This window comes from Suillus fuscotomentosus (assembly GCF_016647785.1).
Source record: "Suillus fuscotomentosus strain FC203 chromosome Unknown F5891scaffold_46, whole genome shotgun sequence".
In the NCBI taxonomy this organism is placed as follows: domain Eukaryota; kingdom Fungi; phylum Basidiomycota; class Agaricomycetes; order Boletales; family Suillaceae; genus Suillus; species Suillus fuscotomentosus.
Window position 1 is genome coordinate 229,913 of NW_024539558.1, and position 21,210 is coordinate 251,122.

Here is a 21,210-nt window from a genome sequence, read left to right on the forward strand (position 1 = left end):
TACCGAGTAGGTATGTAAAAATATATATGAGTGAGAAACTATGATAAAAATAAAGGTGGAACTATGTTAATAAAGGAAATGGAAATATACGCACTAGGGAGCTTGGTGGACAGTGGATGGATGCATCTGGATGGCTGGCGCTATAGGGCGCGCAAGCGCGGGAACGCGCGCGCGCGTATACATTGTGAAGCGCGGGAATGGTGCGCGCATGGCGCACGTTGCGCGGGAAAGCTGCGCGTCATATAGGAATCACTGTGGATGGTACACAGAGTGATGCTGCGAGTTGGTGCTGTATACTCCCTAGTGTAAAGCGCCATATCACACTATGAGATGCACGAGTCTCTACACCGCTCTGCGTCATCTGGTGAAATTGAATCTTCAGGCGCCACATCTCTGCCTCCTTGTCAAGCGCAAGGGCCTGGGCTTCGTGCACTCAGACATCTGTCTCGCGAAGGTGGATTTCTGCGTCCTTGGTCTCCTGCTCTCATTGATGGCTGGCGGCAGCTTGCATGGCCTCATGTGCGTGTGCCTCGCGAAGATACTCGTACTTCTTCATCTCGCGATGGTAGTCCTTCTTCACATCGAGCTTCGCGAGGAAGCGCTTGTGCTTGAGGTTATGGCATGATGTGACGTCTGATTGAATACTCCCAATCTCACCATTGACCCTCTCAACCTGCTCCTGAATGTCGGACTTTGCTTTCTTCTTCTTCGACCCTGTGGTCTTTGGTTGCGCTGATATTGAGGTCTGGAGGGTCGGAGATGCAGGAAAATCTGACGATGAAGTGTTGTGAGTCGTTGACGAAGGTGTCGACGAGCTACGAGTCATCCCTGGCGACGACGGTCTGCATCGTGCGTCGTAGCCAGAGGGCCCCTGAGCACCGAATGCTGCACGGCTGTCGTAGAAAAGAGTGGGTGACTTCTGCGTGATTGAAAAAGGGATGGGGTGGTTAGGAGGAGGAGACGGCAATGATGGGAGTTGTCATTTTTTCCCGGCAACCTTTGGAGGGCTGTTAAGGTCATAAGTAGGGTGCGGGGCATCAGTGTCCATATCGTCGTCATCCAAGTGGTCTAGTGCATTGCCCAGAGGGGCACGGAAAGCAGCGGAATATAAGTCATTGTCGTCGTCGTCAAGATCAGGAACATTGCCCATAGTGGTATCGAAGTCAGCATTTGGAGGTGCCGGAGGAGCAGGAGGAGCAGGAGGAGCAGGAGGAATAGGAAGAGCAGGGAAATGAGGAAAAGCAGGAGTGGGAGCAGTGGGAGGAGCAGAAGGAATGGGAGCAGGTGAAGGAATGGGAGCAGTGGGAGCAGGCGAAGGAATGGGAGCAGCGGGAGCAGGCGAAGGAACGAGAGCAGCGGGAGCAGCGGGAGCAGCGGGAGCAGCGGGAGCAGCGGGAGCAGCGGGAGCAGCGGGAGCAGCGGGAGCAGCGGGAGCAGCGGGAGCAGCGGGAGCAGCGGGAGCAGCGGGAGCAGCGGGAGCAGCGGGAGCAGCGGGAGCAGCGGGAGCAGCGGGAGCAGCGGGAGCAGCGGGAGCAGCGGGAGCAGCGGGAGCAGCAGGTGCTAGCAGACGAGGATCAATTTGTGAATCAGTAAATGGGTGGCTATGAGGAGGCGGAACATGAGAGGGGGGCTGAGCCCTGGTAGCACCCCTGGTATGTGCGGAGGGGCCAGCCCTGCCACGCGGACGTACTAGCGCATACATGTCACCAGCATGGTCAACGCCAGGCTTGGACGATGTAGTTTTTGCTGCAAAGGAGGGATTTGAGTGCCAGATGGCGTCAAGTTCCTTGTACCATGGAAATTCGCAACAGACTTCTTCTACAAATTTGAATCGGTCAAACCGCTAAACAAATAAATAAGAATGCTCACCTTGTAGATTTTTAGCGGAGGCGTCATCAAGAGGGACTACACCAGCACCGGTTGCGCTGAATTTAGCCTTAAGGGGCTTATATTTGTTTTTGAGACTAAGGATCTTATCAGCGCATAGTACAAAAAATATAAACATGACATACCTTGTGATACGGTTGTTGACAGAGTCACAAAATTTCTTCTGACTGTTTGCATATTCCAGCCCATATTTTGCGTGATGTTCGAAGATGACCCGAGCAATAACAGAGTAGATCTGAGACTTGTCCTTTCCCGAGGGACGAGCAGAAGAACTTGAATCCAGAGAGGGAGGTGGTTTCTTGCCATCAGAGTAGAATAAGATACGACAGTCGGGAGGGTGTTCGGTGAGCCAGGTGACCAAGACGTCAGTGAGAGTGTCATCACTCTGCCACTGAATCGTCAGCTTGGGTTTTGGATCGGGGGGAGGTGGTTGTATTTGAGATGTCGACGGCTCAGGATCCATCGCTCTAGAGCGCACTGGAGGGTTGCCTCCAAGTCGTGCAGAACAACAGAGGCGTTGTTGGCGAACAGCAGGCATATTTCGAACTCAGCCATGGTGCCGAGCCTGACTTCCAAATTTGCCGCATGCGGCTGTGCTTGTTTTCAAGCTTTAGCAAGTTTTCTGACACCTGAGGCAGGACGGAATCTGTCTGAAGCACAGATTGGTATCATATCCGCAGAAATATTTTGCATTGGTGATAGGATCTGTACTGCAGTAGTATTGGATATCAAATTTTACATATGTTCGTGATATGACATATAGCCAAATTGGGGGGACAATATCCTAAATCTGATGACATCACATATCTAAACTTTGAAATAAAATCTGTTTTGCTCTAAGATATGTGTCATATATAGAATTTAAGTATGAATATGGTGGCTGATCAATTTTAATTACAAATTTTAAATATGAACCCTATACATATTTGGTATAACAATTTCTTATTGGTCAGTCATCGAACAAATTCAGAATAATACAAACCAGATCTGCACATACAAAATATTATTGTCATAATTTCAATATGAGCATGGATCTGGTGCACAAACAAAGCCTTCCTTTCAAATTCTCAATATTGTGGTCTATATATTCTTCATTTGGAGATAAATCTGGTAGGGAATCAATTTCAACCACAATTTTTACATTTGTGCTCTATTTGTTTAGGTTCAACATCGAACAATAGATGTAAAATATTTTACAAATATGTTCCGCATATTAGCCTCCAGCCAATCCGGCAATGTCTCTGGTGTGAAGTGTTCAAAACCTATCGTGAGTAATACTACTGCTTACTAGTAACTACAGTACACATCCCAATAATGCATAAATAAATAAAACACAAACAAATCACTAGAAAATCATTCTTGGGCGCAAAAAATTATACATTAACAGCAATATATGGACCAAGCTCATTTCTATGAATGGACGACTTTGTGCATCTCGAAAAGATTGGATCCTGATTTGTTATAATTTTTTATGCATTATGCATTATTGGGATGTGTACTGTAGTAATAACTAGTAAACACACTCGGTTGTTGTTTGTTTCGAACTGCAGCGCTCAGCACTAAAGTACTAAAGGCTAATCTGTGGTGCGTTCCAACACCTCGGGTCCTTCAGATTTCCAATTTCGGCTTTCTGGATTTTGAGATGCATATGAAAATCCACCACTAAAGAATGTGAGTCTGCACAAGATATCCATTCTTGTTCGTCTCACTCATTGTCACAGTATGTTATCATCAGAGAACCGACAAGTCCTCCAGGCTGCATTACGTTGATTGCAGCGCCTTGACGTCGTAATATAACTTTATATATTGCTTTTAGCGATGAAAATAAAAGACATGCTCTGCCAGCATGTAATGGTATATCCAATACAACTTTCTCACCAGTCCTCTTATGTGCCATAGCGGTCCCGGTCTGCTCAAGGATGGACACGCTCCAGCGGTCAATACCAGCATCGAGCAAGAGGGATCAACAACTGTATGATACGGACATAAGCGCCTGGCCCACTCATGGTCAACCGGTCACACAGGGTCTGAGTGAAGGTCGTGTTCCATTCCACGGGATCTCCTGTTCCCGGAGCCAACAGCCACGAGGCTTGTGTGTAAGAACATGCTTTCTTCACGTTGTATAGAAGGTTTACTCGCAGTAAAACTGGTTTTTCCCATCCCTCCCTTCCTTGATCCACCTGTGTCCACTACAGCACGAATGATGCATAACACGTGCCCGCGATCCAGTTCTGCACCTGCGGATGACGACCCCCTGAACAACGAGTAAGTGGCGAGTTAGACTGAGATGATTATAAGCTCATGGACACACAGGAGTCCGATCGATGCGAATGCAGTAGTCGAGGAATCTGCCATGTCCATTGAGATCGACCTTGATAACACTAAGTGAATGTCGTACATTCAGCATGGTATACTTGATGACTGACTTTTAATATCTCAAAGGTCAAGCATCCTGGAGCAGGTCCGAGATGAGAGTAAGCCGAGTAACGTGAGCGAGGAACGTGTGGCGTCTATTGAGGAAGGCCTGTCCAGGACTATGTAAATATTAACCAATTAGTGTGGTACATTTGACGCTAACTATATCATCTCAAAGGTCAAGCACTCTGGAGCAGACCACGGACAATGGGATCGAGCCGAATGAAAATTCTGCGATGTCCACCGAAAAAAACCTTGCTAAGATGTGAGTGTCAACTCATCAGCACGGTACACTTGACATCTCACCATATCTTCTCAAAGCTCAGATACGCTGGCACAGATTCTCGATGTCCTTAAAGAATCGACTATCGCAGAAGAACGCGGAAAAGATGACAATTCAAAGTTTTGGGCAACGTACAAGAAAGTTTCGACTGAGCACGACGACGACTTCCTCGATCGGGCCAATGATGATATGGGCATTATTTTGACTTTTGTGGGTCTCTTTCTACGTATCTCAATGTAAGTCTCACAAGCGCATTAGGCTGGTCTGTTCTCAGCGGTCAACTCCACCTTCATCGTCGGAATGCAGCCTGATCCAGGAGACACTACCAATGCCCTCGTCCTCCAACTCATACAGATAATTGTGAATAGCCCAAATTCCGTACCTGACATCAGCACTCTTTCCTCATCTACGGGATTTTCCTCTTCGACGGTCTGGACACAAACACTTGCCTACGCTAGCCTCGCATTTAGCGTCTTGGCTGCGTTTGGGGCTGTCTTAGGCAAACAATGGCTGAACTCCTATAAATCAGTTCAAGGACGAGGGTCTCTCGAAGAGCGTGGCATAGAGAGGCAGATGAAGCTAGATGGACTAGAATCTTTCCGCCTGCAGACCATCTTGCGGGTATTCCTGGTGCTGCTCCAGATTTCGCTCCTGCTCTTCGGCCTTTCGCTAAGCGCCAACCTGTGGCTCCAGCAAACCACTATATCCAGCGTCATTATCTGCACCACAGCTTTCGGTATTCTGTTCTACGTGGGCACTTTTCTCGTGTCGGTGTTGCGTCCGGATAGTCCTTTCCGAACGCCAGCCTCGGAGCTATTGGCAACCATCTGCCAAAAGATTTATCCAGGCAAATCTACATCGATCCGTCACGCACTCGCCAAATCGTCCGCCATTCGCTGGATACTGGAGACATCAACGAACCCTGAAATTGTCGAGGCTGCGGCTACGATTGTACCTTGCGTGCAATGGCCCCCGAACCTTGATGCTTCAGCAGCCTTCGCACGTTTACGTGATAATTTCGTAGCGTGTCGTAACAGACCAGAGCTATATGTGAAGTATGGCAAAGCTATGGCCCATCTTTGCATCCAGCCGGTGAAAATCGACAAGGAACTTCTGGGGTTTCTTTGGAATAAAGATTTTAACTCAACCCGAAGTCGTTTCATTCGCGATGCGTTCATGGCTGGATGTGCCGCCTATAAGCAGTTCAAGAGTTCACGGGAAGACAATGCTCGCCGACGGAAGCATCAGGCCAATGCACGCACTGCGCTGAGAACAATGCTTGTCCACGGAATGCGCGATAAACTTTCACGTCCAGACGATGAACACTTGATTTGGTATGGTGATCTGCGCTGGCGTCACAGCGACGAGCGTGAGCCCAGCTGTGAAAATTTTAATTGGCTAGTAGATTACCTGGAGGATGACACAAACACAGATGATGAAACAGAAGGCGACGCTTTGCTTGCACTGAGCGCCATGCGTAGACTAGGGAGCCCCGCCAAACGACCGTCTTACATCAAATCGCTTATCCGCTGTATGCACTCCAGCAAATCTCCCCGAGCCCGGCATACGGCACTTAGAGCCGTATTTGAAGCTCGAGAAGAACTAGCTTCTATGACAAGCGCCTCGGTGCCACAGGGTGTCGATGCGCAACTCCTGGATGGGCTTTCTTCGGCTCTTTTGAGTTCTGTACGTCCAAATGACTACCACACAATCCACGACACTAGACCCGACGGCTCTTTCCGCAAAGATCGAGACTTTTATTACATCCGCCTCATTTATGCCCTGACAGAGAAAGACGAGTGGTGTCGACGTCTGATCCGTGATGGTCATCTTGAATGGTGCATTTCTCTGGTTAACGGTATCTGTCGCGAGGATTATTTGCGGGTCGGGTCCTGCCTTCTTGTGATCTTTGACCGCGTCAAGTCCTTGGACAAGGATCTTCCTTTCAGTCCTGCTGAGGAGAGAAGGCAGTTACCCATCGCAAACGCATGGGACACAGCGCAATATGCTTCACGGGACGACCCCTACGTCGATGGAATACAAGCCCTCGTGACAGTGACGAGGCTGCAATTGTCAGCCTTGGATGATAGTGTTCCGAGGGAGTGGTTCGCAGATCTTGCTGCAAAGGTGCATAGAGCTTTGGTCAATCTGCAGCAGAAGCAAGTGTTCCATGTGAATGCTGGTATAGCTCAGGCTGAAATTGACGCTGCAATATCCTCTATGAAGGACTTGCACACCGACCTGGGTCATATGGTGGAGGAATGGAACACATAGCAAAGGGACGATGAAGCTTCTAGATCGTGAAAGACATGCATCCGTAGCGAAATACTTTTACGTTAGTAACCGTGTAGATTGGCGTCTGGTTCATGAGATGGATGTCGTTTAAGAATCATTGTCTTGATTAAATCATGGGACGATCAATTGGGGAGGGTAAAAGTACAGTAACAGAAGATCACAGAACGCCTTCGGCATCAGTCCTGATCGATTCTGAACTCCAAGAGCATCGTCCCTACAAGATCATAGGTTTGGGTGAGCACTAGACCTGCGCTGGCCCTGCAAATTATAACAAATCAAACATCGTCAATGTATCCAGGCATGGAAGGAACTTGCCCAATGTCCTTGAATTCCTTCAAGGTTCGCTCCTTGCCATTCAAAACAAGCCACATGGCCATGTCTATTTGGTATGTTGTGTGACTACCGAAGTTCAGTAATGTAGGTTCGGGCGCCTTATGATCCTGAATGTATGATTGAACCTTAGCCATCAAGCCACACTCTAAACTTACCTCACTAGACTCGTTAGCCCCTACGTCAGGCCCTTCGAATGCGCGCGAGAGCACGCACTCATCTATCACATGATATCGAGTCTGAAGTAAACCTCACTTTGAAATACAGCCGACTCACGAATCAATACTCGGCTGTTTGGTCCCATTGCTTTGCGAACATTATGGAGAATCACCATCGACTCCTCGTCCGGCCAGTCATGAATGATGCTCCTCAACTTTATGAATTATTGAGCAGTCCGCATTGAATGGGAACAAATTCAGCACTTACGTAGTAAACATCCTTTCCGACGACGGGCGACTCCTCCAAGAAATTCAATGGGACGAACTCTACACGCCCGTCGAGCAGTACCTCAGGAGCATTTGTCTCCCATGTCTGATCAAATATGAATATAACTTGTTTGCTATAGATGTCCGGACTCACATTTCTTGACAGCTTTATAGTTTCTGGGAGATCCTGATTGGTTATTCTGAGATGAGGAAACATTTTCGCCAGAGGAATAGACATTGCTCCGATTCCAGATCCAACATCCACCACAGAGGATACGTTGTCCCAAGGGTAATCTTATTGCCCGCTTCAGTCATGCTGACGGTTGAAAAAACAGTGATCACTCACGATGCGGCATCACAGACAAGCCCTGGATCTCAGAATAGCCCATCATGGCTTTTTGAAATATCTGTGTATAAGATTCTGTGAGCCGCCAGTCAGTCATGAACTGATCATTGGATCTGCACGCACATCGCGTGCCTCATCCTGTACAATATGGTAAGGCATGAAAGGCCAGTATGATGACTAAAACTCACGTCCATAACCCAGAAACTGTTATTTTTGCCTTCCTTTCTGAGAGCGAATGCTCGTGGGGCTCTTTCAACCTTGTGCGACCTTGCAAACTCTTGGTCGACCATAGTCTCATAGAGAACCGCAGCATATTTTGGGATCTCTCGCTGAGTTTTTATCAAAAACCCGACGTTATTTGTTGTCTTGAGCACGAGGGAGATTCGTGTGTTTGTGAATACGTCTCGCTTAACTATGGAACGCCAAAGGCCTCAGAGAGAATTATCAACGGACAGTATGATGCATATTACCTTCTTTGAAGCAACCCCTGAGGGCCAAAACGCGCAACACGCGTGCGATCTTGGTCTTATCGAGGTTGACTGCGTCAGCCAATACATCCACACTAAGACCTTCCGGGTGTTTGTCCAAGACGTCTGCAATACGTGATTGCACAGCGACGTCTATGCATGCCCAATTGTAATTATTTACAAACTAGGAAGATGAGCACAAGGCATACGGGCCATCTATAATCGGCACATACATTATATACCGTGTGTTGGGGGGGAGCCAGTATTGTGTTCAGTTGCTCGCATGCACCTTCGAGCAGCCTGATTGCCTTTCTGAGGGCAAGTGTATCTATCGCAAGATCGAGGGGGTGGAAGGTGCCTGCATCGACACCAGGGACTCCATGTTGAGTGTTCTTGTATTCCGCCATTGCTTTGCGTGCGGAGGAGTTGATGATGTCCAAGAGGGCTTCAACCTTGAGTTCATTTGGCTCCATCATTTTGGGACTGTGTGTGATTCCTCATCAGCCGTTCAGGTTTTATATTCCTTAACCAAATATCATCTAGCTGGATTCCACGGCAAAGACATCCAACATTGGGTATGTGGAAAAAGATCGAAGCTAAACATAGTCTGACCACTCACACAACCTAACTTCTGACTCGGATGACACTGGTTGTCACTCGCGTAACTGATAAGAGCACACGGCACATCTAACCTGAACGACACCCGTGTTACTTGAAGCGAGCCAAGGTTCAGGTAAGTATGATGCTGGCATTTGCAGCGTGCATACTACAGTAATCAGCAAGAGGACGTCATCCACCCTGTGAGGTGTATGTCCGTATCATCAGTCACTGGTCAGTTACCTATCATTTTTGAAAACACCACACTGACGGTGATCATGACTGACCTATAGCTTAATACTTATGGCGCTTCAATTTGCTACTATGACTTATTTGCAAGGAAGTCCGACGTGATCGTCTGAAATTCTCCACCACGCTGCTGCAATAGCAAAATGTACCAAAAGGCTGTCCAAGGCAACCTGGTGGAGTAAACGTGAGTTCAAAATATGGGATGCTAAGACAGGCAAGCTGCTTGCCACACTAGAGAACAAACGGGAAGACTCATAGTTCGGAGCTGGACCTGGACGTCGGATGGAAAGAAGTTTATATCCGGTTCACATGGCCAAATTAAGATATTCAACACCGCCACTTGAAGTCAGTCACTTGGCAGGCGATCGCGATCACACAAACTTCATCTTCTTGTCTTTCAATGAACGTCTCTTTGCAAGTACATCACGAAATAAAACGGCGCGTGTGTGGAATCTAGACACCAACCTCCCAGTTGGTCCACCCCTCCAGCACGATGACTGCGTACGCTGCGCATCGATTTCCGCTGATGGCAAGCTGCTGGTCACCTGGTTGCCGAAATAAAAACACATATACATGGGACATTCACGCCATCATCAAAGAAGCAGGCCTTGAAGACATCCTTCAACCTTTATCTGATGTAAACCTCATGGTTCTCCAGTAAAAACTACGCTAATCTCCCACTCGCAGGTTGCAGCTCAAGAGTCATCAACGAATGTATGTGATTTGTCTCTCAACCTTCCCCGGTGGATGCTACACAGGCTGAGGATGATGACCTTTCTCCAGGCTTTTTCGACGGCGTGACAGATGGCGCTAATGTGCGTCATCAGCGTTTTTAATCGTTTCCTGTTCTGACATCTTGATCTCAGTCCTTTGGAACTTACGCTAACGTTCCTCTTCCCGACGTCCTCGCCCTCCCACATCCTCTTTGGGGAGCGCGAGAGCGCTCTCCGGTTGCCTTTCGTCGCTCCAACCTAATAAATCAACTGAACTCCGGCCACGGTCTATCTTGTCTCGGTCCTCGTATCGTCGAATTTGCTGCAGTAAAGGGCAGAGAGGTGCATATCTCTTCGCATTGCTATCATCGTGGTTTAATGATTTCGGTCCAGGTTATATTCGCTGCCCCTCCACCGCCAAAAAAACAGTAGCAAAGCCAATCGCACGGCCAGGGGTCATCAACGACACAGCCTGCTCCTACTACACCACGTTCAAGACATGCATATTCACTACCCGTCCGATTGTTGGGTCATCTTGTGCTTTTTCTTTGCTGCGCATCCCCTCAACACGCCAATGCCAAATCACAACCAACGCAGCAGCAGCAAGATCGATGGACAGATCAGGCCCAGCCCCAGGCGTCATCATTGTAGATTCAGTCTACTGCCGCCTCGACATCTACGACCCCTGCTCCTGCGATTAGTCCTACTGCGCTAAGTGCAGCAAGCGCGTAGCCACGGCCCCTTCTATGGCAGACTCATTTCGTTATTTTTTCTGTTGTGCAACTCCCCTCAAATCGATAGGCCAAATTCCAAACCCACCGCCTTTGTTTAGGTTTGGAGTGAAATAAACAACCACCTTCCTGCCTTCCCTGACACATTTCTAAATCTGAGCATGATTATCATCCTTCGCCAAGCTTTCCAGCGCCTCGTCAAGGATCTGACATCCGTTTTCATCTGGACTTGATACACAAAGCAATGCCCTCGTCACTTCGCTCCGAGCATATCCATCTAGTTGCACGTGTAGGGTAAATGAGATTCTGAGAACATGGAAGCAGTGGGATTTTCGAATGTGTCGAACGGGCGTCCTGTGCTAGATTGAGCTGTGGTCTGCTGCATGTTCATCAAAATAACGTCGATTTTTCCCTCGACATAAATAATGTCCATAGGTATATATGCTAGCGCTACATCTTTACATCGATGCTTGGTATGCGAAATAAATAACTGGAACATGCGATGGAATGTCGGGTGTTCAACAGGTGCGTTAGCGAGGTGAATAAAGAAACGAAAATCTATACATGATACTATATTGTGACACGGCGTCGCAAATTGGTGGCACGCCTAACGCGGGCCCGCACGATGCGTAAAGCAGACGCCCGCCTAGCCGTACTATGCAATACTCCACTTACTCACCGCAGCCTGCACCAAGCGCCCCATGTCCTCACGAGCTTGTTTCTTTGCGCTGTCAGTGATACCTACGAGTGCATCGAGTGCGCGCGGCGATGTTTGTAGCGGGTCGAACTCGAGGACGTGTCCATCGGAGGTTGAGATCGCGACGACTGCCCGGGCAGAGGACGAGGAAGGGAGGGACGAGAGCGAGCTTGAAGACATGAGAGAAGACGTAGCGGGTTTAGACGCCGGTGACTCCGGTACACGAGCTGCTGTGCGTGAGTTGGCGCGTGAATGCGTGCGGTTATGGTTTTGAGTTTGAGAGTAGGCTTGTGAGTGGGTTTGTGAGAAGGTGGGTTGGGTGGAGGATGAGGGAACGAGCGAGACGGATGGATCACGCCGTATGACTATGCTGTTTACGCGTCGCAGAGTCTTGCCTTGCCCTTGCATATTTACCTGCGTCTCCTTTCCTTTGCCTTTGGTTTTCACATCCATGTCAGAACCCTCCTCTTCCTCTTCAGCAGCAAACCACTCCAAGCCGAGCTTATATGGGTTGGCTAGCGGAGACCCGTTTAGACTAAGCATGCTCTCGTCGCGGCGGGGTGCACGGAGGGTGGGATAAGTGGGGGTCTTAGCAGGCAAAGTTGGAGCGAAGGTTGCGCTGGTGGGCGGGCGCTTTGCCTGGGATGGTGGCTTGGCATTCCATGGGATCGATTTTCCAGGAGAAGACGGAAGTTTGAAAGGCGATGGAGCACGCAATTTAGAGGGAGACGTTCGGAGGGTAGACGGTTTCTGCGGACTGACAGAGGGCAAGCGGAGGGTTGAACGGAATTGCCCGGGGGTACGCGGGACTGCCGCAGATAATGTGCGGATGCGTTGTGCAGTTCCCGCGTTAGCAGGAGGGGGCTTCTTCTTGGGAGTGACATGCATCGTTCTCGCTGAATAAGAAGCGTGTCAATGAAAAGACTGATGCTCAATTGACCACATACCATTCTTAACGGCGCGCTCGCCTTCACTAGCCTCCTCCCACTTGCGTTTGCGAGTCTCACGATCAATCTCAAGATTGGGTGGAGCACCACCCACGAGACCACGAAGACACGCTTGAACGTCGCCATTGTAGGTATCAGCAAACTCGCCCATGGTCACACCGCGCACAAGTTTGGGAATGCGAGAGATGAGCCCTTCTTGGTGAAGCCGAAAGTTTTTGAGCGCGTCTGTGAGCCATTCCTCGAGCTGGCGAACACGGTGTTCGACTACGCAGAAAGATCGAGAAAATTCAGTAAAGCAAAGGTGAGATAATGCGAAACAGGCTTAATGCACCTTCAATGTCAAGATTCTGGAGTAGCTGTTGTTTTTCCTCTGGAGTATATTTGCGGGATGTGTCTGGGATGTACATCTTTACCAGCTTCAACGATCAGAACAGAGATGAGCAAGCACAGGGCTAGAATTCACAACGCCGCAACGTTCTAAAGCGGATTGAAAGTGGACAAACATTACACAGATAGAAGAAGCACGTGGTCGCGTATGTCCATGGACCACGTCCACAAGTCCGTTTGTAATAGGTGGCAACTTTTCGAACTACAGCTGAACAAGTGCAACTCAAGTTACGGGGGCCCATTAGTTACATAGACCTCTCTCACATCTATTCTTCATGTCACAGCGAAAAGAGGTTTACCTTGTCATTGGAGGTAGCGGCTTCGTTGGCCGTCACATCGTCGAGCAGCTTCTAGCTCGTGGCGATATTGTCTGTGTATTCGACATCGTCCAGCGACATCACGATGTTGACTTTTATTCCGGTGATATCACGGACGAATCCCAACTGCTTGATGTATTGAGAAAGGTGCACTACATTACTCATTTCCATGGTCACTGAGCGCTAACTCACTTTCCTTCTCTGTGCGGTGTGCGTCTGTTTGCTGCTGGAATGATTGCAGACTGGTACGACTTGTATAATTCACACCGCCTCACCACCACACGGTGCCAAGGATCCAAGCATATATTATAAAGTCAATGTCGATGGCTGCAAAGCTGTCATCAGCGCAGCGCAGGCTGCTGGCGTGACAAAGCTAGTGTACACAAGCAGTGCTGGTGTCGTTTTTGATGGTGGTGACGTCGTCAACCTCGATGAACGTGCTCCATTCCCGGAGAAGCCATTTGATGCATATAATGATTCAAAAGCACAGGGAGAGAAACTCATACTCGAGGCCAATGGCAAGGGTGGCCTACTGACTGTTGCTTTACGGCCTGCAGGCATTTTTGGGTATGTCATTTCTTCATATCAACCAACGAAATATGAACATTGATACAACGTGGTGCTCTCTAGTGAGGGTGACCGCCAAATGATGGTGGGCCTCTACCAAGCCTATCAACGTGGACAAACTCACTTCCAAGTCGGAGACAACAATAATCTTTTCGACTACACCTATGTCGGTAATCTCGCTAAAGCACATCTAATTGCCGCCGATAAGCTGTCCTCTCCCCCACTTCCTACATCATCACAAGAGACCCTCACTATTGACTCTCTTAAAGCCAAACTTCACCTTGACCGTGCCCTCCAGCCTGTCAGCGCAACAGTCGGAGCAAAGCGAGTCCCAACGTGCGAAGCACGCCCTCTAGGGCCATACGTCACGCTGCCGCCTAACGCCGCCCAGATAGAGGCAGCGTTCACCGCTCCACGCGATCCGCACACTCCCGCGCACCCTATCATACGCTCCCGATTCGACCAGTTTTCCGATAATGCCATTGATATTGCAGAAACCTCACCGCTGCAGGTTGCGGGGCAGGTGTTTTTCATCACGAATGGCGAGCCAGTGTACTTTTGGGATTTCATGCGCCTTATATGGCTTGCGCTCGACCCGCCTTCATCAAAGCTCCCATCGGGCGCATCGGAACGGGCACAAAGGCCTGTGTGGGTGATACCTAGAGGCTTTGGAATGGTGCTGGGCTTCCTTGCGGAGTGCTGGGCGTCCTTGATTGGGAAAGAAGCTGGGTTCACGCGATATAGGGTTGGGTATAGTTGTGCTACGAGGTACCACAATATTGAGAAAGCGAGGCGTGTACTCGGGTATGAACCGGAGGTCGGGCTGGAGGAGGGTGTCAGAAGAATGGTGGAGGTAAGTGTTGGCTGTTGGTTTTTAATTCAGTGTGATTGATCATTCTTTCTTTCCGTACAGTGGTTCAAAAAGGAGAACAATCTTCCGTGATGGCTTTGGATGCCTATTATCTGTATTTGAGTTTGGATTAACTCAAATTTCATTGTGCACTTTGTTCAGATACCCGCGCATTTTGCTTCATTTTCTACCTTATCGATGCACAGTTATATCTACGCATCCGTGGTCGACGCTGTTGGGCTAGCTGCCAATTCATATCGTAGCACCGATATTTGTACATGGAGGCCTTGCATCAATATTAATAGCGAAGGACCTGCCAGTGACTACAGGAATGGAACGATATCGTTGATACTTGACGAAATTTCCAATTCATAAGTCTTACGTACGCACTGCCTTCAATTGATGCACAGAATGTAATCAGAGAAACCCATGGAACAACAGATACAAAGTACTAATCATGAGTCAAGTAACTCAAGATATGCAGCCCGGCAAACCATCCCAGCACGATCGCGAATTTTGACTAACGGATGAGACTCTTCATTCCTATAATCACATCAATTGAGGCTTCCCACGAGCGAGGAATCCATACCTCTGTGCTTGCTGTCGCAATTCTAACAGCACTGACACTGGAACAGCGCCGATGGCGAAACCTTCTCCGCGGGACAAGGACATGTTGCCAGTAGTGACATACCCAATGATAGACGTCTGGGGAGGAGCAGCCTCAGGGGGCTAAGAGAGTAAATCAACCTGTGGATGCATGATCAAAGGGAAAAAAGCGACAAACCTCATTCGCATCCGCACCCTCTCGCATCTTGCCCTTCTCCTTGATGATCTTCCTGGCTTCGTCGTCATCAATGCGGTAGATAATGGCGAGGTCGTTCGGAGCGCCCCGACTGACCATCTTCAGACGGACCATGACCAATGCCCCTTTCAGGAGATCCTCGGGGCGATAACTTGCATCGAGTACATCCATATTACGTTTCGTCCGAAGCCTGTTGATCTCTGCAAGGAGACCTGCGCCATGATTAAAATTCTGAGTTGCTTTTGCTAGAATAGTCGGCACTTCGGGACCACGGAGCAACCACGGGCGAACGGTTGGTGCTTTGTCAACTTCCATCGCATCCTGAGGCTCTCTTTGTGCCGGTACCAGGTTCTCATCTGCGCCAGACGCCACTGGGAGCCCAAGCACAACTTCCCAATCCGCCCGCCATGGGCTACGGGTGCCAAGCTTCTTGAAATTGGCCCTCTTCGCTGGTGGCGTCCTGTTCCACTTCGCTTTCTCCTTAACGGCACGCTCGTCCCAATGCTTGTCGTAGAACTCTGTGCAAGGAAAATCTCTCGGAAAATACGCAGTGCCTGCCTCGAAGGCTTGTGAGCCCCGCTCTCGCTGTCCGCCGACGCGTGTGCCAGTATGTACCAGTGAGGGGAGGAAAGGCATGCCCCACCCAGCGGGAACAACAACCATCCAGCCATGGATACCATGAGTGCCGGAGGGCGATTCGAGCGAGCGCTGTATGAGCAACAGTGGGATACGATCGTCCTGGCGAAGCGGACTAAGAGGCGTGCCTGGAACAAGATTCTTTGCGTGCAAGTTACTTATTGCACCTCATTACGAAGGCCAATGAGGGGCTTACCTTTGAGCGGCGTGCATCAAGGTCTTTCTTCTTGTATGCAGGCTTTTTCAATGCTGAACGTTTCTCTTCATCCCAAATTTCGCTTTGAGAAAGAATGGCTGCGGGGAACGTCATTGCCGGGGTGGCGGGGTGTTGACCGTCCATTCTGATTTTGGCGTTCTTAGGCGGAAACCTGGGTAGCAAGTTACTCATATGGACAAGTCAAGTAACTAGAGATGCCTACTTCAGTCGTGGGTCAAGGACTTTCATCCCAATGACTATTCCGCGTGGTAAGGACGCAGTGGTTTGCAGATCAGTCAGGGACGGCCAAAACTGTCTGCATTGTCAGATTTTATAAGGAAGTCAAGTAAAGAAACGAAAGCACCTTTTTGAATTCTTGCCTGTCGTCATCTGCAACTGAAGATAAGGCGCCCTTGATGACTTGACTTGCTTTGGGCCCCATGATTTCGAAAGCATTTACGCTGCCTCGCAAATCGACTATCTCTACCTCTGCATACACATCTTCATGTCGCTGTTTTTCAGCCTCAAGGACCAAGGAAGCAGATCCCTGTAACGCTGCGAAGACGTCGTTGAACACCGCAGGGTGCGAACGCACCCAGATCATTCTCGTGGGACTCTGTGGGGCTGCGTTAACCGGTGCGTTGTTCTTTCTTTTGCGCCTGCGTTTAGAGGAGCCTTCCGCTGGGAACGCGTTAGCCGGTGCCGACGTGTTTCCAACAGGTAACGGCCGCCACATGATCGTTACTGGTGCGATCAAGTCAAAGGGGTAGCTTCCTGATTTGTATAGGTCAGTCTCGAGCACGCGAGCACCGGACATGGATCTAATAAATCATTAGTGCATGTTTCCTCTTCCACCTCACAGGCTGACCGCTTCATTCCAGTGCACTGAGGATCACAGCAACTATCCAGCACATTTCGAAGGATGTTTTCAGGCCCCTTGAGCTCTATCAGTGAGTGGTACGACGAATCATGCAGAATTGAGCCATGCATAGAGGCTCGATGTGAAGGACGGAATGACTTTTCGGTTGGTGTTACTGCCTGAACAAGGATTTAGAAGGAGCCTGCAAACACAACTAGAGACTAACGAGTCTATACCCCCACATGTTTTCCATCTTCATCCGCTTGGCGTGCCAAATATGAGTCTCAAGCCAGGTCTTATCGCCTGCGAAACACATCGTAAGACAAGGAGCACGCGGGGTAACATGTTTACTGACGTTGTCGCTTCAAGAGGGATTCAGTACGGCTCACTTGCTTTGTTTTCCCCTGCTTAGAGCGTCCACGCTTAAGTATGCGCCGGGTGACAGGAACCATCTGGCAAGTAAAATAAGAAAAATTTCCGAGGAAGTGGTTTAAGGCTCACCTCGGCGCGTGCTTTGTCTCGCAGACGCAAGGGAACACGACGGACATCATGGCTAGCTGCCCTTCGTCGTAGATGGCGGGGAAGAGTTTGCCATACACGATGAGTCACACTTTCCCTGAGGACGGAAAATCAGTAGTTATGTATATTGAGACACATGCTTCTAACCCTGCTGTCTTGATCGCTTTCTGCATGGCATCAATCTCATACGCTCGGGCCTAGTGTTTCTCAATCAAACGATATAGAACCGGAATCCATCAAAACACGTACCTCAGTGAACATTTCGACATCTATTGACGCGGGTAATCCCTGCATAGCTATTGCAGGTAAATGTCAACTGAAGAAACGACACGCGAAAGATGCTCACAGTCAAATCGAACGGTGGTACTTGACGGTCCAGCGGACGCGTTTCCTGAAGATTGGACAGTCCCACTTCCACTGGCTGACACAGACGGCTGAACAGCAATTGTCCGAGCACCTGCAACTTTAAGTTTCTTCCGTTCCCGAGACGTCATTTCTTCCGCGTCGTCCCCCTTACGTTTTAGAACCATACGTGCTTGATGTTAGATGATGCACTGTTTCCTCAAGAATGGGTCCCAGATATGGACTATGCACTCATTCAGCACTGGTAGAAACCGAGGATCGGAATGTGGTGAATACAAAATCTTTGAACTGAAAGAAACACAGTAGAGTTGCCACAAACGCGATCTTGACCGGCTAACGCCGAACAACATCCTTCCTCTCACCACCATGGCTTCGCGTTGTCTGGCTCTTACCCCAAAATTTGCTCAGCGCTCAGGTGCACGGTTTCTATCGACGACTAGAGTGCTACGGGAAGAGGCATCCACTTCACCCAACCTAGGATCTGTGCAGCCGCAGAAGAGACCAGTCGGAGGCTTTCGGGGAGGGTAAGCAATATTGAATATTGCACGCGCCTTGCCATATGATCTCACTCTTGCTTCTTGTTGCTGCCGCAGAATAATCGGGTTTCTGTTTGGATTCTCGTTAGCTTCTGCGTTTGCTGCGTACCATCTTTTAGACGAGTATAAACTCGCTTCTGCGGCGCTGCAGGCCAGCGTGGAGGAGCTACAGGCGAGCACGGAGAAGGTTTGAGATTTCGTGCTTATGTGAAACATACCGTTTATGTTATCTGTGATTTCTGCAGGTGTCTGCACACGTCCGTCGTATCGAAGCGGTGGAGAAGGACTTGAAGGCGCTTGCCCAGAGCTCCGCAAGTAAAGACGATCTATCAAGGGTTCGTGCAGAGCTTAAGAAAGTGTACGATGGGTTGCACATCGGTACGTTGTTGCGCTTAGACAGCAGCGGATGAACTTACAGACTTTGCACAAGAATTCCTCGATCTGAGATCACATGTGTGGGGCATGCGTCAGTCGTTATTGTATTCATTTGATGTCTACCACTGACACATTTTTTGGAACAGAACAAGATTTGCATTCGTTAGCCAAGAAAGACTCCACGTCTGTTCGTATATAGAGTATCTCATACCTATAGAACTCCTTGGAACCTCATTCCAACAATGGTTTGAAATTATCTTAACGGACATAGACGTCAGCTTCATGACCCTGTACGATTCTCACATGATGAGCGTCACAGCTAGGATCATCCCCGGTTCCCTCTGATGCTTAACTCATTGTTTTGAAGTTCGAAACAGAACGAGTCAGAGGGAGCTACTTTACGATAGTAAGGTCTTCGTCCTTTTTCTGGCACAACCGGTATCAAATTTGTGTTCAGCAAGTGGTAGTTCACTGCATGCAATGCAACGATACCCTTCATTCCGCCTCCAATACATCATCCGCCCCCTGTTGCACCGGGGTAACTGTCACACGTCGAGACTCTAAGCTTAGAACCGCGTCTAGTGCTTCAATAATGGGCTGGATGGACCACAGCCTCGCAGCTCAAGCGCTCATCTTTCGTTCCTCGCAATACTGGAGTACAAGGGCCGGTTCATCGAGCGAGCGTTAGATTGGTTGTCAACCTTAGTCAACCCGGGCCCCCTTCAGCGCGGTATCCTGAAGAATACAACGGAATCGCGTCAGATCACATATCACAAGTCAAAGGCGTGGCCTCTGTTTACAGCATGATAGATATCAGGACACTGGAATTATTGTGAGAATATGCATTTCAACAAGACTATCGAAGGGTTCCATGATGCACATTGGGTGGTGGTTGGTGCACGCGCTTATGGACTTCAAAAGAATCAAGACCACATATGCCAAGGCATATTTCAATTAGATTGTTGCGTTTATTGGGTCTATCACCGACGAAAATGTTGGAACAAGATACTGATGCTTTCGAACGTATCATTGCGAACTTTACAAGTCCAAGGAAATGTTTTCGCCACGAGAGGGCCACCCAAAAAGTGGCAGCTCGATCCTTCGTGGTGTATTCACGTGGTGCTGATCTGCATACTTACCTGTCATACGCCAGGACTCTAAGCTCGGGAATAAGTATGATGTTTTTATCGTGACTGTTAACATGATTGCACGAGTCTCACGACGAGGAAACAAGATTGACGGAAAATGTGAAGGATAAAGTGACTGTACATATGCTTCTCCTGTATTAATGACCATTGGCGTGCGGGGGAGATGGGCAACAGATAAACAGTACGAAACGAGCCCACAATGGAATGGGTGGTGACTGCGGGGTTGCTGCACCTGGTGCGGAAGTGCTAGTACCTTGAGCGGGTGTGGTGGTGGGCTGAGATTGCGACGACGAGCCCTGGCCATGCAACTGCATTTGCTGCTGCGGCCGTGGCCGCGGAGCAACATATAATGCCTGAACAGAAATCATTGAACCACGGCGATAGGAAATGGACGAGGAGAACGAAATACCTTCTTGTCCGGGACTGTAGCAACTTCGACGATAGGAGGGTCGCGAGAGAAGATGGAGCGCCTTGGACGTTGCCGGAGTTCGGTTTCTCCATCGGCATTGGAGTGAGAGGGGTGTATGAATGACGAAAGCCGTGCGAGAAGAGCACGTGGAATGGCAGATAAGGATGAGTGAAGATTGCGAGGATTGCGCGCAGGAGAGTGTACGTGTACCACGTGCTGTAGAGGACTGAAGAGGTCAGAAAAAGAGCTGGTCAAAAAAGCTAGAGGACTCACTTGGGTGTCATCGAAAAAACCTGGTGGTATTGTCGGACGGGCCTGAATAGGTGGACGTCTGGTAGCATCAGTCTAGGATTCGATCTTAAGATGATTGGACAGGGTAAAGAAATACGTCACGTACGTCCTTTAACGACTTTTGAGTTGGGACCAGCAAGTGAGAGATTAGCGTGGCTCAAAAAGCACAGTGTATCTGGACTCACATGAGGAATGGATAGTAGGTCCTCAAGGCCAGCGTCTTTGAGGATGGCGTAAATATCCCATACATATGCATTGTTGTCCTCGCAACCAGTGACCAGCACTTTTCCATCAGCGGAAAGGGCTGCGCAGTATACTTGATCTTCGTGTTGGAGGGGCAGACCGACTTGGAGGTTCGTGTCGAGATTCCATAGACGCGCTGTTTTGTCATATGATGCACTCACAAGGAGGCGGTCGTTCTGAAACAAGGTAATGGCTTCGATCCAGCCTGAGATTGCGTGACCCTCCAAATCGGCGATTTGCTGCCAAGTGGTTGTGTCATATATCCTAATTGGGGAATCAGAATGAGATGATCCGGAGATAAGTTTCTTTCCGTCCGACGTCCAGGCCAAG

At 49.1% G+C, this 21,210-nt stretch overlaps 7 protein-coding genes across 7 annotated transcripts; 4 read left to right on the forward strand and 3 right to left on the reverse strand.

Moving 5' to 3' along the window:
* Positions 1-4,687: 4,687 nt before the first annotated feature.
* On the forward strand, positions 4,688-5,095 carry F5891DRAFT_916300 (uncharacterized protein; the record flags this gene model as incomplete). The annotated part of the gene is made up of 2 exons (XM_041373712.1): positions 4,688-4,795; positions 4,844-5,095. Coding segments are annotated over 2 exons (360 nt in total), but the record flags the coding sequence as incomplete, so codon positions are not given.
* A 155-nt stretch (positions 5,096-5,250) lies between these two features.
* F5891DRAFT_1048608 (uncharacterized protein) lies at positions 5,251-6,919 on the forward strand. Its single transcript, XM_041362384.1, has one exon. The coding sequence runs from the start codon at positions 5,654-5,656 to the stop codon at positions 6,857-6,859; it is 1,206 nt and encodes a 401-aa protein (XP_041223034.1). The 5' UTR covers positions 5,251-5,653; the 3' UTR covers positions 6,860-6,919.
* A 134-nt stretch (positions 6,920-7,053) lies between these two features.
* Positions 7,054-8,924, reverse strand: F5891DRAFT_1280069 (S-adenosyl-L-methionine-dependent methyltransferase; the record flags this gene model as incomplete). Its single annotated transcript, XM_041370390.1, has 11 exons — positions 7,054-7,138; positions 7,196-7,320; positions 7,369-7,430; positions 7,487-7,583; positions 7,637-7,741; positions 7,790-7,929; positions 7,982-8,042; positions 8,105-8,119; positions 8,170-8,393; positions 8,452-8,632; positions 8,682-8,924. The coding sequence occupies 11 exons, from the start codon at positions 8,922-8,924 to the stop codon at positions 7,057-7,059; spliced, it is 1,335 nt and encodes a 444-aa protein (XP_041223035.1).
* A 2,126-nt stretch (positions 8,925-11,050) lies between these two features.
* On the reverse strand, positions 11,051-12,881 carry F5891DRAFT_529474 (uncharacterized protein). Its single transcript, XM_041372140.1, has 3 exons — positions 12,714-12,881; positions 12,383-12,646; positions 11,051-12,331 (listed from the first exon to the last, which is right to left on the reverse strand). The coding sequence occupies exons 1-3, from the start codon at positions 12,787-12,789 to the stop codon at positions 11,394-11,396; spliced, it is 1,278 nt and encodes a 425-aa protein (XP_041223036.1). The 5' UTR covers positions 12,790-12,881; the 3' UTR covers positions 11,051-11,393.
* Positions 12,882-12,942: 61 nt separating this feature from the next.
* Positions 12,943-14,897, forward strand: F5891DRAFT_1048621 (C-3 sterol dehydrogenase). Its single transcript, XM_041362385.1, has 4 exons — positions 12,943-13,233; positions 13,328-13,653; positions 13,717-14,506; positions 14,567-14,897. The coding sequence occupies exons 1-4, from the start codon at positions 13,045-13,047 to the stop codon at positions 14,594-14,596; spliced, it is 1,335 nt and encodes a 444-aa protein (XP_041223037.1). The 5' UTR covers positions 12,943-13,044; the 3' UTR covers positions 14,597-14,897.
* Positions 14,898-18,191, reverse strand: F5891DRAFT_1048624 (ribonucleases P/MRP protein subunit POP1-domain-containing protein). Its single transcript, XM_041362386.1, has 13 exons — positions 17,862-18,191; positions 17,765-17,811; positions 17,663-17,712; positions 17,498-17,612; positions 17,352-17,448; positions 17,223-17,299; positions 17,006-17,175; positions 16,502-16,958; positions 16,361-16,449; positions 16,138-16,309; positions 15,288-16,082; positions 15,093-15,232; positions 14,898-15,046 (listed from the first exon to the last, which is right to left on the reverse strand). Exons 1-13 carry the CDS (start codon positions 18,043-18,045, stop codon positions 14,959-14,961), a joined length of 2,481 nt encoding a protein of 826 aa, XP_041223038.1. The 5' UTR covers positions 18,046-18,191; the 3' UTR covers positions 14,898-14,958.
* A 20-nt stretch (positions 18,192-18,211) lies between these two features.
* Positions 18,212-19,337, forward strand: F5891DRAFT_1048627 (uncharacterized protein). The gene is made up of 5 exons (XM_041362387.1): positions 18,212-18,402; positions 18,472-18,601; positions 18,660-18,792; positions 18,845-18,880; positions 18,936-19,337. Exons 1-5 carry the CDS (start codon positions 18,245-18,247, stop codon positions 18,986-18,988), a joined length of 510 nt encoding a protein of 169 aa, XP_041223039.1. The 5' UTR covers positions 18,212-18,244; the 3' UTR covers positions 18,989-19,337.
* The last annotated feature ends 1,873 nt before the right edge of the window (positions 19,338-21,210 follow it).

Excerpts from the sequence above, each read along its gene's own strand:
- F5891DRAFT_1048621 (XM_041362385.1), top strand. The coding sequence starts at position 13,045 with ATGTCACAGCGAAAAGAGGTTTACCTTGTCATTGGAGGTAGCGGCTTC. Across the intron at positions 13,234-13,327 it reads TGCTTGATGTATTGAGAAAG|ACTGGTACGACTTGTATAAT; the intron begins GTGCACTACATT and ends GAATGATTGCAG. Across the intron at positions 14,507-14,566 it reads GTGTCAGAAGAATGGTGGAG|TGGTTCAAAAAGGAGAACAA; the intron begins GTAAGTGTTGGC and ends CTTTCCGTACAG.
- F5891DRAFT_1048608 (XM_041362384.1), top strand. The coding sequence starts at position 5,654 with ATGGCCCATCTTTGCATCCAGCCGGTGAAAATCGACAAGGAACTTCTG.
- F5891DRAFT_1048624 (XM_041362386.1), bottom strand. The coding sequence starts at position 18,045 with ATGGTTCTAAAACGTAAGGGGGACGACGCGGAAGAAATGACGTCTCGG. Across the intron at positions 17,449-17,497 it reads GAGACAAAGCACGCGCCGAG|ATGGTTCCTGTCACCCGGCG; the intron begins GTGAGCCTTAAA and ends TTTACTTGCCAG. Across the intron at positions 16,450-16,501 it reads ACAGGCAAGAATTCAAAAAG|TTTTGGCCGTCCCTGACTGA; the intron begins GTGCTTTCGTTT and ends CAATGCAGACAG.
- F5891DRAFT_529474 (XM_041372140.1), bottom strand. The coding sequence starts at position 12,789 with ATGTACATCCCAGACACATCCCGCAAATATACTCCAGAGGAAAAACAA. Across the intron at positions 12,647-12,713 it reads CCAGAATCTTGACATTGAAG|TCGAACACCGTGTTCGCCAG; the intron begins GTGCATTAAGCC and ends CTTTCTGCGTAG. Across the intron at positions 12,332-12,382 it reads CGAGCGCGCCGTTAAGAATG|CGAGAACGATGCATGTCACT; the intron begins GTATGTGGTCAA and ends CTTCTTATTCAG.
- F5891DRAFT_1048627 (XM_041362387.1), top strand. The coding sequence starts at position 18,245 with ATGGCTTCGCGTTGTCTGGCTCTTACCCCAAAATTTGCTCAGCGCTCA. Across the intron at positions 18,403-18,471 it reads GTCGGAGGCTTTCGGGGAGG|AATAATCGGGTTTCTGTTTG; the intron begins GTAAGCAATATT and ends TTGCTGCCGCAG. Across the intron at positions 18,793-18,844 it reads GTACGATGGGTTGCACATCG|AATTCCTCGATCTGAGATCA; the intron begins GTACGTTGTTGC and ends ACTTTGCACAAG.